Genomic DNA, 16471 nt, shown 5'->3' with positions numbered 1-16471 from the left:
TTTGTGAGTTTAAGGGTACTGAAATAAATAAGTCAGAGATGCCCCATGTGCCCTTTTTCCTTACTTGAGCCCCTGCTGTGTCTGTGCACGTCCCTGTACTTCGGCAAAATATTTGCATCATAGAAGCATTATCATGGGTCACAAGTTTCCAACATTTCGATAAATCACCACGTCTTTGGCACAGTTCTGCGTAATTGACTTTGTGAGTGCCGTACCCCTTGTTTACTCCACAGAAAACAATGAGAAAATGATTATGAGCATGTTGTCTCTTTCCTAGTAGGAATAAAACTCTTAGTTGCTTTTATCCAAAATAGCCATAGAGGGGTCAGAAAAGTTGCAAAAGTGCAAGCAGTTCACATCAGCGGAGATGTGATGATACGTACGGTAACCGCTAAAAAAAAAAAACAGTTTCAAAAAAAGAATCAATAAAATTGATCATTTGCCCAGACCTACTTCGGAAATAACAGAGAAGATATGAATGTTTTTTAATGCCTATGATGTGATTTCAAACCAGTCCAGGGTGGGGTCAATTATTTCTGTAGCAGCAAACAGGAATGACCTGTGTGCAACGTGAGGAGCTAGCAGGTTGTGAATAGCGTTTTTTACTTATTAATTATAGTGTTGGAATAAAAATGAGTCATTCTCAGTTCAGTACTCGGGTAGAAGTGTGGAAAAGAGTCCAGTGTCAGTTTTGTTGACCAAAAACAAGAGTGCTTGTGTAATTCCGTTGTGTCATTCTGATTCAATGTGCATAATTGGATTTTACAGTGTGCTTCAGTGGATCGTATAGCAGCTACTATGGTTGGACATCATCCCTTTAATCTTATAGCAATGGACTCAAGTGTGCACTGGGCTGGCACAGGTACAGCGGTTATTGGTTTTGGATAAAAACGTAATTAAATTTGGACAAAGAATATGCCGGAAGTTAACCCCTGCATTACTTACGGTTTAGTTTGATTTACATTTAACGTTAGAATCAAACTCTGTCTCGTAAAGGGAGATTCGTAAATTTTAGGAAAAGTGATAAAAAACCTCTGTCTCATAATCTGAAGGTTGCTACAGGAATTAAATACGAGGCCTCGATTTCAGCGGTTTTCTATAAAACTCAAGCACACACAAAGCACGACAGCAAGTGGAATTGTATAGAAAATTTTATTAAATCTAAAAGGGAAAACTACAGGGAATCAATGCAGAGGGCTTGACTGCAAAGGGTACAGATAAACATTTGTAAAGTAGGTTAAACTTGTGATGTAGGTGTGAAGTGAGGATTTCCGGGTCGCAATGTGAGGCTGGGAATCTCTGTGACCGTTATAATTCACTTATGCACCAGTTTTTACCTAGGAACAGCAAGCTGCACTTACGTTGCGTAGAACAGAATTTAGACAAGGCTGGTCAGTCTTCCAGGTGGCTGGGCCGGGTCGCCGAACAGGTGTATTTGACAAAAAAAGGAAGGAATTAAAAAAAAAGGGAGGCAAAAACGGAGCTACCTGGTTGTGCGCCAGTTTTTCGGCAGGTTGCACAATGAGGGGTTGGAAAAATGAGAAACCTGAAAAAAAACAAGCCCAGAACAAAGGGGCTTCGGCCTTTTATGCATAGGAGAGAGAGCGTGTGGCTCAGAGACCAAACAGATGGCAGTCCACGCCTCTTCGTATACATTTTTATTTTAGGATTATTTGTGGTTTTAAACCAGTGGAAATAAAATATTAATTATTTGATGTAAGGTGAAGAAATCGCTTGCCAGCTTTGCATTGCCACACACACACCCTGGTTAGTCTATGCAATGAGTGTTTCAATTTTTATGTGGTAGCAAAGCCTGTTAATATTTGTGATGTGACATTTGTGTTGTGTGAGGTGAAATATCTCATCTGATTCAGTAGACAAACAGATTTGACATCAGACCTGTGGCAAACAATCATTAGTGACATTGGTGTCAGGATTTATACATTCGTGCAAAGTACTTAAAATATAAAACAGCTGGCAGTAACTCTCCACCGCCAGCGGGTGTCGCTTGTGTTCCATCAATTGTACCAGAGGTCCTTGCCTGCATTTCAAAGGAACAAATGGTTCTTTGAACTTTATTTTGGAATGCTTCGAACAGCGTTTTTTTTTCCAAACCTTCGGTCGTTATCTTGGTTCTGCTCACACAGGGGGTCTTTGATGACTGGAATCCAAGGTGTCTCGGGGAGCTGTTAATTAGTTTAGGGTCCTCGTAACATAAACCAGGCCATCTGGCTCAGCGGGGCAGAAGGGAAGAATGCAGAACTATCAGAGGTTTGGGGTTGCTGGGGACATCTTGTTGATGGCATGACCATTACACAGGTGAGACTTTTCACTCTACATTATACCGTGACTTTGCCTTGAGCCCGTGGCATGGGGGTTGACAGCCCAATAGAAACTAAGGGGTAGTGGCTTCATTTAGTTGGGGGAAGTATTTGCCAAGTCATAGTCAATAATGATATCTTGAAGATGGCCCTTGCCTGAAAGAAAGAGGTACTAAATAGTATAGTGTAGATGGCTGTGATCGCTTATGATGCTAAAATTAGCGTTGGCCGGCTTGGCAAGGCTGGTTGGGACACTTTATTTAGTCCAATGGCTAACCCTCCTACTGGCACACCACGACCCTGTATAACTAACAAAGGTTTTATCATGACAACAGTCAGCCGCGAGAGCTGATTATTTCAATTTCCATGATTGTGTCACTTTCTATAGAACTTAAAACGATATTGGCAACAAGGAAGTACGAACAGAAAGTCTCTTGGTGTGCGCAGCTTTGATAAAGCTGTATGAGTCTTTTAACGTACAAAATATAGTACGCACTGTATCTGGAGCTCTGTTAAATTGATTGAGGGGTAAGGAGTTTCTGAGACTTCAATGCCCCCCCCCCCCCCCCCCCCCCCCAAAAAGAATGTAAATGCAGCAGCATTAGCAATGGTCACTCCCACGCTGCAGAGGACGCTGCAGAGGTATGACGTCCTGAGGTCGACACCCTCCTGCTTGTTCTTTGCCCATTCACATCACAGAATCCTATATCTTTTCTATCTTCTGGCTCTCCTCCATAGCAGTCTTTCCATTATTGAAATTTTAAGGTAATGGTATGATTGTTTTTTTATCATCCACTGTGATTAGAATTGTACTTCTGCAGTTCTGGCCAAGGTGATCTAGCATAATCACATGCTTGTGGGTGTTGTTCTCATCAGTGAGAACATTGTGGGAATCTGTGGCAGAGTTGGTGGGACTGGCACTGCAGCTGCCAAGGCAGCAACAGAGAAGTCTTGTCACAGGTTGAAAAATAGCCCGGGAAAGACCTCGGCGGGCACTTTCGCTGACAAAACAGTAGAGAGCAGGATCCGCCACACAGTTCAGAGAGGTCAGCAACAGCGCTAGGTGGTAAAAGTTGAAAATCCCTTTTGAAATGAGAACAGAGGACAGATGATGTGACAACAGTTTTACGAAATCACGAGATCACTTCATTGAAAAGAAAGTGCACCTGTAATAAAGTTGCAGTCTCTCTCCAGCACAGTGCGTACTAACAGAAAGACATGGTAAGGGGAGAAGCAAACTAGGAAGATGAGGATGGTACTGCTGACTAACTGTCGGATTCTGGTCTTCTGATCTGGCTGTGTGCCTGCACTCTGGCCCACAGCACGAAGCACGCACAGATAGCTGATCTGTAAACCAAAAACTTCGGGCATGTTATCAGAATATTTGGAGTCGTTGCATTTGCACTTCTGAAAACAATAGAGATTTAAAAATAAACAAAATTTAAAACCCTTTTAGCACCATAATCATATATATATATATTAGTTTCACAGCTTTCAGGGGCAGTTTGAATGATTAAAATTGCACGAAGTAGCAAGGAGTTACGGTAATTTGAAATACACACGCGCTGCAGTGTCACTGGTGAGCCCCATCGTTTTAAAAGGGTTAACTCGCTGATACACTGAAAGTGGACGTGGCCAAACCTGACTGAACTCTCGCACAGTGTGCTGGGTTCGGCAACTGCATTTTCATGAGTGTTCGATTAAAAATTTTAACAAGCAACTTGCAGATTACAGCCACTCAAAATGCAGATAAGCTTTCACACACGCTAAAAATACATTTGCAGGTTTTAAGCTAGCAAGACCCAGCCGGCCGCTGTGCCGCCATACAAATACAGGGCGGCATATAAAGTATACATATCCCTATCCCAGCTATCTTCAGGTGGGAGGCGGGGTACACCCTGAACTGGTCGCACAGGGCACATAGAAACAAACAACCATTAGCACTCACATTCACACCTACGGGCAATTTAGAGTGTTCAATCAACCTACCACACATGTTTTTGGGATGTGGGAGGAAACCGGAGAGCCCGGAGAAAACATGCAACAAACTCCACACAGGCGGGGCCGGGATTTGAACCCCGGTCCTCAGAACTGTGAGGCAGATGTGCTAACCAGTCGTCCACCGTGCCGGCCGTTTTTTTTTTACTACTGCTTATCCTAATTAGGTTCACAGATATGCTGGAGCCTACCCCAGCTGACTTCAGGTAAGAGGCGGACACCTGAACCGGTCGCAAGCCAATCGCAGGGCAACAATAGACAAACATAGACAAACAACCACTCAAACTCATGTTCATACCTATGGACAATTTAGAGTCTCCAATTAAGCTAACATGCATATTTTGGAACGTGGGAGCAAATCGGGAAAACCCACCCAAGCATGGGGAGAACATGACAACTTTTCTAGAATGTAAGAATTTTATTTACATGATTATATACATTATTTTCCTATGGCGAAAAGGTCAACCGGAAACCAGACCTTACAGGTGTTGAGGTTCTTTTGGCTCTTTGTGATGCGTTTGTACTTGGAGTGTGATTAGTTGCAGTTAGCTGACTTTTTATTTGTAATAAGAGGCACACCATTGGATCATTACTCTTACTTTTCCTCTTCCTCTTTGTGAGACTCTATTATGACCGTTTCACCTAAGTGCTGGGCTATTGATTGGTTAAAATGGCTTCATGATTAGTGATTATAGCATACAGTATATGCATTTGAAAGTCTGCAAATCAAGTTTCAAGTTCTGGAGTGTGGACAGTCCCAATTCTTGTAATATGGCATCTTCATTATAAAAATAAATATATTCACTGTAGCAACACGGCTATTAGCTTCTCCATTGAAGGCAAGAGCAGTGCCCTGAATAAATTAGCCCAAAGAGAAGGCACAATTCACAAAAATCACAACCTCTTGTGACAAAACTATTTTTACAATTTCATCCGGATCTGAAGAATATGAGCAGGCTTGGGGATTAATGGGATACATGGAATGGGATTACATAATCAGAATACAGAAAAAGGTAACTGCATTCCATGACAGCCATCCATCCATCCATCCATTTTCCATCCAAGTTCGGGTCGCTGGGGCAGCAGCTGAAGCAGGGAAGCCCAGCCACTTTGTCCAGCTCTTCCGGGGGGATCTTGAGTTGTTCCCAGGCCACGTAGTCTCTCCATCGTGTCCTCGGTTGTCCCTGGGGCCTCCTCCCGGTGGGACGTGCCCTGAACACCTCACCAGGGAGGTGTCAGGGAAGCATCTTAACCAGATGCCTGACCCACCTCATCTGGCTCCTCTCGATGCAGTGGAGCAAACGGCTCTCGTCTTAGCCCCTCCCGGATGACCAAGCTTCTCACCCTATCTCTAAGGGAAAGCCCGGACACCCTGTGGAGCAAACTCATTACAGCTGCTTGTCTCCGTGATCTTGTTCTTTCGGACAAGACCCACAGCTCGTGAGCATAGGTGAGGGTTGGAACAAAGATAGACCGGTAAATCGAGAGCTTCGCCTTTCGGCTCAGCTCCTTCTTCACCAAGGCAGACCGATACAGAGTCCGCATCACTGCAGGCGCAGCACCTATGGCCTGAGATTTAGAGGTGCTGATTTTTATCCCAAATGCTTCCCACTCGGCTGCAAACGGTTCCAGCGAGAGTTGGAGATCACGGCTTAATGAAGCCATCAAACCACATCATCTGCAAAAAGCAGCGACGTGGTATTGATGTAATCAAACAGGACCGAGAAATTCTGTCCATAAAAGTAATTAACACAATTGGTGACAAAGTGTGGCGGCACGGTGGACAACTGGTTACAGCGTCAGCCTCACAGTTCTGAGGACCCGGGTTCAATCCCCAGCCCCGCCTGTGTGGAGTTTGCATGTTCTCCCCGTGCCTGTGTGGGTTTTCTCCGGGCACTCCGGTTTCCTCCCACATCCCAAAAACATGCATTGATTGGAGACTCTAAAATTGCCCGTAGGTGTGACTGTGAGTGGGAATGGTTGTTTGTTTGTATGTGCCCTGCGATTGGCTGGCAACCAGTTCAGGGTGTACCCCGCCTCCTGCCCGATGACAGTTGGGATAGGCTCCAGCACGCCCGCGACTCTCACTGGAAACAAATCCGACTGACTGCCGGCAATGCGGACCAAACTCTGACACCACTTGTACAGGGACCGAACAGCCCGTATCAGGGACTCCCGACAGTACTACCCCGAGGGACATGGTTGAACGCCTTCTTCAAGGCCTGGTGAGGCTACACCCTGCTGAGCGTGTAGAGCTGTTCCACTGTTCCACGGCCAGGACAAAAACCACACTGCTCCTCCTGAATATGAGATTCGACGTCCTGATGGACCTCCTCTCCAGAACCTCTGAATAGACAGGGAAGCTGAGGCGTGTGATCTCCCTATAGTTGGAACACACCCTCCAGTCCCCCTCCTTAAAAAGAGGGACCACTACCCTGGTCAGCCAATCCAAAGGCACTGTCCCAGATGTCCACGCGATGTTGCAGAGGTGTGTCAATCAGGACAACCCCCCAACATCCAGACCCTTTGGTAGCTCAGGGCAGATCTCATCCATCACTGGGGCTCTGCCATATAGTAGAATCAAGGGAGCTCATAATCCTCATTCATAAATAACCAGAGGTGGGTAGAGTAGCCAAATATTGTACTCAAGTAAGAGTACTGTAACTTTAGAATAATATGACTCATATAAAAGTAAAGTGGTCCTCCAAATAATTACTTGAGAAAGAGTAAGAAAGTACTAAAAAAACAACTCAAGTACTGCATAACTACTGAGTAACTTCTGATTTATTTTTAAAATCAGAGCATGAATGTCAGATAAAATAAAAATAACAAAATAAAATGAATGTGCAAATTCAGATACTGCTGAACAATATCACTTAATCTAAAACATTAAAATAAAATCCATCCATCCATCCATCTATTTTCTGAACCGCTTATCCTCAATCTTTGTAAAATAACAAATTAAGGCAAATTAACCTCCAAGAAATGATCTTATACTGTATTGTTTCTACTTGTTAAACAGCACAATACTGTCGGCTCACCAGGCAGATTACAAAAACAGGAACAAGGCTGCAGTGGGTATAAAAAGTAAACACATCCCTGTTTAAATGCCAGGGTTTTGTGTTGTAAAATAATTTTGACCAAGCTAAATCATTTTAAAGCTTTTTCTCCCATTAATGTGACCTAGAATTTTTACAACTCAACTGATTTATTTTTGTAACTTTTGAGAGGGGAAGTGAAAATAAACTGAAATGAATGTGATTGACTTGGACTTGACGTTTAACTTGCTGCCTTCTTGGCCAGGCCACCATTGCAAAAGAGATGTTATGTTTTAACTAGGGTTGGGCATCGAGAATCGAGAACCGATTGGAACCGGGACTAACGTTCCGGTTCTCCCGGAATCATTCAAATTTAAACATTTCGGTGCCTAGTTTTGATGCCTAGTCCGCCAGCCCCAACGAAGTGGCGAAAACCAACGGAGAAGAACGCGCACGAAGACGTGCTTGTGCCCAACAGTGGGCAATGTCTTAACTTTGTTAAAATTAATTACCAGTCACCTCAGTGCAACACTTGGAATAATATTGTGCAAAAGAGGCTTTCACAATGTGCAGCGCCCTCCCGCTCCAAGCCTCAGCCTACACTGCGCCGAGCTTCAGTGAAGTCATCTCAGTCAATTGGGTGAGTGAAACAATAAAATATGTCTATGCCAACATTGAGACAGCTAACGTAAACGGTTGGTTGCACTTTTGAACTGATGGTTTTTAGCATTTATGTAAGTTTTAAAACCAACGTAAGAGCCGATGACAGAAAAAAAAAGTTTAACATTGAGCTAAAATTTCACCAAAGGTCAAACTAGCAACTTTACATCATAATGAATTGGGACAAAATTCACATAAACGTTGTCTCACAGTATCACAAACACTAACCTTATGCCTGATCGATGGGTAAGAACAGGAATCAATATTTTATAGCATTTGGTTCCATCCATTACAGACACACACAAAAAAAAACACCGTTGCTGTGTGACATTGCTTTTCATGCCACAATGCTGAATTCCGGTGCATACCCTTCCAAGCTTAAAACAGGAAGTCAAGATAAAAGCTTGCATACATAAACCATTTGACGTGATAAAACAGTCACAAATAAAGATTTTAACAATGCTGTGTTTAATTTTTAGCTGAAACATTAATTAATGAATGTGAAGTCAATTGGGTTAGTTCCACACACATTGCCTTTTTGTTCATAGGTTTGATATTGATACTGGTTATAAAGAACCCAGAGTCAAATGTTCATTTCAGTCTATGCTGCGGGCTGCTAAGAAAATGGATGTTCATAATTTGGACACTGGCGGCACGGTGGTGATTGGTTAGCACATCTGCCTCACAGTTCTGAGGACTGGGGTTCAAATCCCGGCCCCGCCTGTGTGGAGTTTGCATGTTCTCCCCATGCCTGCGTGGGTTTTCTCTGGGCACTCCGGTTTCCTCCTACATCCCAAAAACTTCCATGGTAGGTTGATTGAAGACTCTAAATTGCCCTTAGGTGTGAATGTGTGTGCGAATGGTTGTTTGTTTCTATGTGCCCTACGATTGGCTGGCGACCAGTTCAGGGTGTACCCCGTCTCTCGCCCGGAGAATGCTGGGATAGGCTCCAGCACGCCCGCGACCCTAGTGAGGATAAGCGGAATGGAAGATGGATGAATGAATGTATTTGGACACCCTTTATTTAAACCATGCCAACCTTTTTCAACCAGGCCCCTAAAACAATCAGAATCGAGAATCAGAATCAAAATAAGGAACTAGAATCAGGACCGGGAATCGCTCAAATTCAAACGATAACCAACCCTAGTTTTAACCGGTCTTTTACTTGGTAAATAAAGTTTAAATAAAATCTAAATTAATCTGTTTGCACAAAGATACATTCCCTCTTATAACTGGCATGTGGCTGTGTTCAGAAGTAGCCGATTACATTCAAACTCATGTTCAATGGCAGTCCAAACACACTTGGAACCATTTAAATTTTTTTGTGAAAAAAAACAACACATGTATAGGGCCTTATAGAAACAGTATTTGCTTCATCCTCTAAAATGATTGAATTAAGAAGCTGTTTGCTGACCAGATATATTGATACTGTGTGTGTATGTTTATGTGTGTGAGACAGCGTGAAAGAGAGGGGGTGGGAGTGCAAGAGATTGAGGGAAAGAGAGAGAGAGAAAACAGAATAGAACATACTCCAGAAGATGCATATTTTACACGTTTTACACCAAAAAAAGAGCCATAATTACAGCCAAAACAACAGAAAAAAACATCTTCAATTTACCCCAAGATGTTTTCTCAAGTTAGAAGTGGGCTGAAATATCCAATTTTGGGCAATGACAAAATTACGCTGCATGTTAAAGCTGTTTTTTTTTTTCGTAGTCTGTAATGTAAACACGAGTCGCGCGCGGCTGTCACCAATAGAAGACTTTGTGTGTGGACGTGTGACTTTCTTGTGTCGTTTGATTGGTGAGCTCGAGTCAAACATCACTGTGGTAATCACGGAGGATTGGAGCAATGGCGCCCGATGCGAAAGTTGAAAACGAAAGTCTAGAAATAGATTGTGCACACAATTATTGATGGATGAAAGTAGCGAGCGGCATGTAGATTATTTTAACGAAGTAATGGTTCTCCTTAACATAAATACTCAAGTAAAAGTAAAAAGTATGCTTCATTAAAACTATACTGATGAGTACAATTTATCCACAATGTTACTTGAGTAAAGGTAACGGAGTAAATGTAGCATGTTATGACCCACCTCTGTTTATAACAAAAAAGATCATGTGTAAGTATATATTAGATAGATATAAAAGATTGTTTGTTACCTACACAGTAAATTATTACAGAACCAGCATTCCTACCAGCAGGATGGTCAGCGGGAACATGAAACCAATGGTGATGCGGTAGTAGTTGATTGGATACTCCCAAGGCTGCATAGGGTAGTGCTCAAAGCACACTGATTGGTTGTTGGGATTTTTGCTCAGCTCTTTATGACGGAAGAAAACCACGCCAACTGCAATCTCCTTAAGCCAGATGATGACACTAAAAAGACAAGCTGCACTCAAAGAGCGGAGGGAGGTGAACCTGCAGAGGAATGACAAGTTTTAAATTTGAATCATGTGAAACTTTACTTTTAAAGGTTAAATTGAGGTCTACAGTAGTTTAATGATAATAGCATACGGTACAGGCATTTTAATCAATTAAAAAGTCAAATGGTGCTGAAAAATGCAATTTTTGAATTTTGAATTTGATGCCTGCATCACGTTCCAAAATAACTGGGACTGGGGCAACAAAAGATTGGGAAAGTTGAGGAACACTCACAAAACACCTGTTTGGAAAATTCCACAGGTGAACTTCTTAATTGGAAAGAGGTCAGTGTGATGATTGGCTATAAAAGGACCATCCCTGAAAGGCTCAGTTGTTCACATGCAAGCATAGAGCGAGGTTCACCACATTGTGAACAACTGCATGAGCAAATAGTCCAACAATTTAAGAACGTTTCTCAACATGAAATTGTAAGGAATTTAGGGATGCCATCCTCTCCAGTCTATAGCATCATGAAAAGATTCAGAGAATCTGGAGACATCTCTGTATGTACATACATAAGCGGCAAGGTCGAAAACCAACATTTCATGTCCATGACCTTCGACCCCTCAGGCGACACTGCATTAAGAAAATTGACATAAATAAGAGTGCTGGCTCTAAGTTTATGGAGGCTATAGCTGTGTCACCAACTGTAAATGCAGAGACAGTTGATGAACTTTTGGATGAATTCACCTGGAAAATCTTAAATGTCATGGATGTTTTTGCTGCTATTAAAACTAACCTTGAGCCGATCTAAAACACCATGGAGATGATGGTAAAGGCTTTGAAAAAAAAGTGTAGGAAAGCACAATGTAAGTGAAGAAAAAATCCAAATTTACTACAACCTCTACAGTCAAAGTCTGTGTAATTTTAACCAAGAGGTAGACAAGGCTCGACAGCAACACTTTTCTGAAATCATAAGAACCTCAGCAATACTCACACTCTTTAGCCACTTTTCCATTGTTCTACCCCCAACCAGCCTTGCTCCGCCCCGTTGCTGCTGCATAGTGTGTGTGATTAGGCGACTGTTTTCACGAGTGGGCGATCAGTCTGCCACTGAATTGGCGTCTTAATGTCGCCGCAGATAAGCTTTTACTCATGGGGAAAAAACATTTCTGGGTTTAGCGAGCCGCGCCACCGCGCCGCATCAAGCCATAGAAATAGTCTATACTCTAAAACATCAAATATTGTGTTTTACCGTACATCAATACTTAACTATCTTCATAATGTATAAGGTACCTGTGACCAGAATGTACGTGCACGTACGTACACGCTGGTTACGTTCAAATGAATCGAGCCAGCGAGCCTCCTTTCAAATATCCACACTCGCTTTTATTCTCACCAGCACCCTCTCGCTTTAGCAACCTGCTTCTTCCTTAACTATTAACTGAGAGAGGACAGGAAAGGGCAGGGCAGGACAGGATGAAGGAAATGAGCAAGGCAGTACTACTGATAAGTGGTGCGGTGGTGCGGTGGGATGTTTTTATAGTGTCTAAGCACCTGTAAGAACCTGTGAGTTGATATCTAAATACAGCCTGTGTTATTATTAGTTGTCCCAGCACCTTAGTGTTGAACCTCATACTTGTTTAATGTTTGACATATGGTAGATTTGTCAACAGAGATGTTGGCATGTGCCATTGATTTCTGTAAGTCTTCACTGTGTATAGTAGGGATGGGGCGCTGCTGACCTCGACTCAGCACATTGTGAATAGGTGGGGAGAATACTTTGAAAACCTCCTCAATTCCACCGAAACGCCTTCCCATGAGGAAGCGGAGTCTGGGGTCTCTGAGGTGGGCTCTCCTATCTTTGTGTTTGAGGTCACTGGTAACAGGTTGTTAAAAAGCACCTCGGTGGTAGGGCCCAGCACCCGGGGGTGCATGAGGTCTGCCCGGAGTACCTGAATGTTGTGGGGCTGCCCTGCCTGACATGCCTCTGCAAAGTCATGTGGACATCAGGGACAGTGCCTCTGGATTGACATTCCTGGGTGGTGGTCCCCCTTTTCAAGAAGTGTAAGTGTATTCCAACAACAGGGGAATCCCACTCCTCAGCTGGCCTGGTACGGTCTATTCGGGGGTTCTCGAGAACGTCGGGAAGTAAAATCTCAGATTCGGGAGGAGCAGTGTGGTTCTTGTCCTGGCCGTGGAACAGTGGACCACAGCAGGGTCTTGGAGTCTGCATGGGAGTTCGCCCAACTAGTTTATATGTATTTTGTGGACTTGGAGAAGGCGTTCGACCATGTCTCCCAGGTGGTATTGTGGGGTGCTCCAGGAGGATGGTATACTGGATATGGACTGTTCGGTCCTAGTACAACCAGTCTCAGGGTTTAGTTCACATTGCTGGCAGTAAGTCAGAATCATTTCCAGCAAGGGTTGGACTCCGCCAAGGCTGCCCTTTGTCACAGACTTTATTTATAATATTCATGGACAGGTTTTCTAGGCACAGCCAAAGCATTCAGTCCAGTTTGGTAACCTCAGTATTGCGTCTCTCCTTTTAGCAGATGATGTGGTTCTGTTGGCTTCATAAGACGCAATCTTCAACTCTCACTGGAGCAGTTCACAGCCGAGTGTGAAGTGGTTGGGATGAGAATCAGCACCTTCAAATCTGAGACCATACTACTCAGTCGGAAAAGGTTGGAGTGCCTTCTCTAGGTTGGGGATGAGATCCTGCCCCAAGTGGAGGAGTTAAAGTATCTTCAGATCTTGTTCACAAGTGAGGGAAGAATGTAGCAGGAGATTGACAGGGGGACTGGCACAGGATCTGCAGTCATGTGGACTCTGTATCAGTCTGTCATGGTGACGAAGGAACTGAGCCGAAAGGCGAAGCTCTCGATTTACCGGTCGATCTACATTCCTACCCTCACCTATGGTCACAAGCTGTGGGTTGTGACCGAAAGAACAAGATGGAGGATGCAAGTAGCTGAAATTAGTTTCCTCGACAGAATGTCCGGGCTCTCCCTTATTAATAGGGTGAGAAGCTTTGTCATCCAGGAGGGTCTCAGAATAGAGGCGCTGCTCCTTCGCATTGAGAGGAGCCAGATGAGGTGGCTCGTGCATTTGGTTAGGATACCTCCTTGAGGCCTCCGTGATAAGGTGTCCCATATGTTCCACTGGGAGGAGGCACCGGGGAAGACCCAAGACACGCCGGTAGGGTTGGCATCGAGAATCAAGAACCGATTGGAACCGGGACTAACATTCCCGCAATCGTTCAAATTTAAAAAATTTGGTTGCCGGTTTCGATGCCTAGAGTTTGCCAACCCCGAAGAAGAAAGTGGTGAAAACCATGAAGAAAAATGCACCTCAAAACGTGCTTGTGCCCAACGGTGGCAGTGAACAAAAAAGTTTTTTAACTTCGTTAAAATAAATGACCAGTCGCCTCAGTGAAACACTTGGAATAAGAATGCAAAGGAGGCTTTCGCAATGTATAGAAGTCTGACGTGCTCCCTCCCGCTCCGGACCTCAGCCTACACTGCGCGGAAATTCAGTGAAGTCAACTGGGAGAGTGAAACAATAAAATATGTCTATACTAATATTAAGGCGGCTAACTAGTTAAACGATGGGTTGCACTCTTGCACTGGCGGTTTTTAGCGTTTATTTTAGTCTTCAACATAAGAGCTGATGACAGACACAAAAATAATATCCATCCATCCATCCATCCATTATCTGAGCCGCTTTTCCTCACTGGGGTCGCGGGCGTGCTGGAGCCTATCCCAGCTGTCATCGGGCAGGAGGCGGGATACACCCTGAACTGGTTGCCAGCCAATCGCAGGGCACATACAAACAAACAACCATTCGCACTCACATTCATACCTACGGGCAATGTAGAGTTTTCAATTAACCTACCATGGATGTTTTTGGGATGTGGTGGGAGGAAACCGGAGTGCCCGGAGAAAACCCAAGTGGGCACGGGGAGAACATGAAAACTACACACAGGCGGAGCCGGGGATTCGACCGCGGTCCTCAGAACTCTGAAGCTGACGCTCTAACCAGTCGCCCACCGTGCCGCCCAGAAATAATATATAAATTATTTTACCATACTGGAAAGAAAGTAGAAACTGTCGCATTACAAGCTTCACATTGAGCTAAAACTTCACCAAAGCAACTTTACATCAAAATTAATTGGGACAAATTTGTTGTCTCACATTATCACAAACACTAACCTTGTGCCTCATTGGTGGGTAGGTAAAGGAATCAATGTTTTACAGAGCATTTGGTTCCATTCATTACTCGTTTTACTTTCGTTTTCACAGGTGTCTTGTGAAGTTACCCTTCGTGCCAAAATGATTTCTGATGTGTACCCTTCAAAATAAAAGGCTACATGCTTAAAACATGAAGTCAAGTTAAAACTTGTACACATAAACCATTTGACGTGATAAAACAGTCACAAGTAGCTATTTTAACAAAGCAACAGTATATTTAACTTTTAGCTGAAAATTAATTAATATTAAGTCAATTTTGTTAGTTACACACACATTGCCTTTTAGTTCATAGGTTTGGCATTGATACTGGTTATAAAGAACCCTGAGTCAATGTTCATTTTAGTCCATACTGCGGGCTGCTAAGAAAACTGATTTTCATAATTTCTACACCCCTTATTGAAACCATGTAAACTTGTTTGACCCAGCCACCTAAAAGAATCAGAATCGAGAATCGTTTGAAACCGGAATCAAAATGAGGAACTGGAATCAGGACCGGACTCGCTCAAATTGAAACGATGCCCAACCCTACCTGAGGGAGAGACCATGTCTCCCATTTGGCCTGGGAACACCTGTGCTGTGGCATAAACTCAAGAGAGCTATTTCCACCAGATATCAGTTTTATAAAGTGGAATGGTCGAAAACTAATCCTGATCATTGTGCACGTCTGAGCTGCAACTACAGGAAACGTTTGGTTGAGGTTACTGCTGCCAAATGAGGGTAAACCAGTTGTTAAATCCAAGGTTTCACCTTTTTCCTCCCTGTCCTGTGAATGTTCCTATTTTCAATAACAATTTGAAAACCTTTTTTTCTATGGTATTAGTTTCAGCAGACTGTTGGTTTATTCTTGTTATTTAGATGCAGATCAGGCTATATTTTATGATCAGTTTATGCAGAAAATTCCAAGGGTTCACATACTGTACTTATTCCTCCCACTGTAGAAGGCATTACAATAATAAGTCTGGCGGAGGCAAAAACATGAATAACGCTCTCAAAGTTAGTGAGGGAAAAATGAAATTCTCATTAAAAAAATTTTTAAATTTTATAACAGATCTGTTGTCAGGCAGGCTTCCCTAGCTTAATTACAGTTGGTTCAGAATACTGCTGCTCGACTTTTAACTGGAGCATGCAGGCGAGAGGACATATGTACTGGAGGCACTCCACTGGCTCAATCCCCGTCCCCGCCTGTGTGGAGTTTGCATGTTCTCCCCGTGCCTGCGTGGGTTTTCTCCGGGCACTCCGGTTTCCTCCCACATCCCAAAAACATGCATTAATTGGAGACTCTAAATTACCCGTAGGCATGACTGTGAGTGTGAATGGTTGTTTGTTTCTATGTGTCCTGCGATTGGATGACAACCAGTTCAGGGTGTACCCCGCCTCCTGCCTGATGACAGCTGGGATAGGCTCCAGCACGCCCGTGACCCTAGTGAGGAGAAGTGGCTCAGAAAATGGATGGATGGATGTTTGTGTTTGCTTATAAAGCGCTGAATGGGCTGGCTCCATCCTACCTCTCTGACTTTCTACAGCCATATACTCTAGCACGGAGTACATACTGTATCTTTGTCTCTCTGAGGTCTGCCGATAGATCACACCTGGTCGTTCCAAGAGCAAGGTTGAAATGCAGGATAGACAGGGTATTTGCTTTTGCTGCCCCCAAACTCTGGAATGTGCTGCCCCTCCAGGTTAGACTAGCTCCCACCCTCCAAATATTTAAATCCCATTTAAAAAGACCCTGTATGAGAATTGGCAGTGTATGGTTTTATGTTGTGTTTTTATCTTTGTAAGAGTGCTTTTAGGTCCTCATGTTATTTCCGCTGTATTTTAATCTATCTACAGATGTACA

General features: G+C 43.5%; 1 protein-coding gene across 1 annotated transcript in view; it reads right to left on the bottom strand.

Moving 5' to 3' along the window:
* Positions 1-2901: 2901 nt before the first annotated feature.
* LOC133487326 (ovarian cancer G-protein coupled receptor 1) overlaps positions 2902-16471 on the bottom strand; it is a 34230-nt gene continuing 20660 nt past the window's right edge. Inside the window, exons 4-6 of the mRNA XM_061793692.1 lie at positions 10213-10435; positions 3488-3668; positions 2902-3404 (exon numbers count right to left, since the gene is read on the bottom strand). Coding sequence (XP_061649676.1) covers positions 3082-3404; positions 3488-3668; positions 10213-10435 — 727 coding nt within the window. The 3' untranslated portion in view covers positions 2902-3081. The remainder of the gene's footprint in view (positions 3405-3487; positions 3669-10212; positions 10436-16471) is intronic.

The sequence above is a fragment of the Phyllopteryx taeniolatus genome, chromosome 13, assembly GCF_024500385.1.
Source record: "Phyllopteryx taeniolatus isolate TA_2022b chromosome 13, UOR_Ptae_1.2, whole genome shotgun sequence".
NCBI classification, from domain to species: domain Eukaryota; kingdom Metazoa; phylum Chordata; class Actinopteri; order Syngnathiformes; family Syngnathidae; genus Phyllopteryx; species Phyllopteryx taeniolatus.
This window is presented reverse-complemented; position numbering and strand designations above follow the sequence as displayed.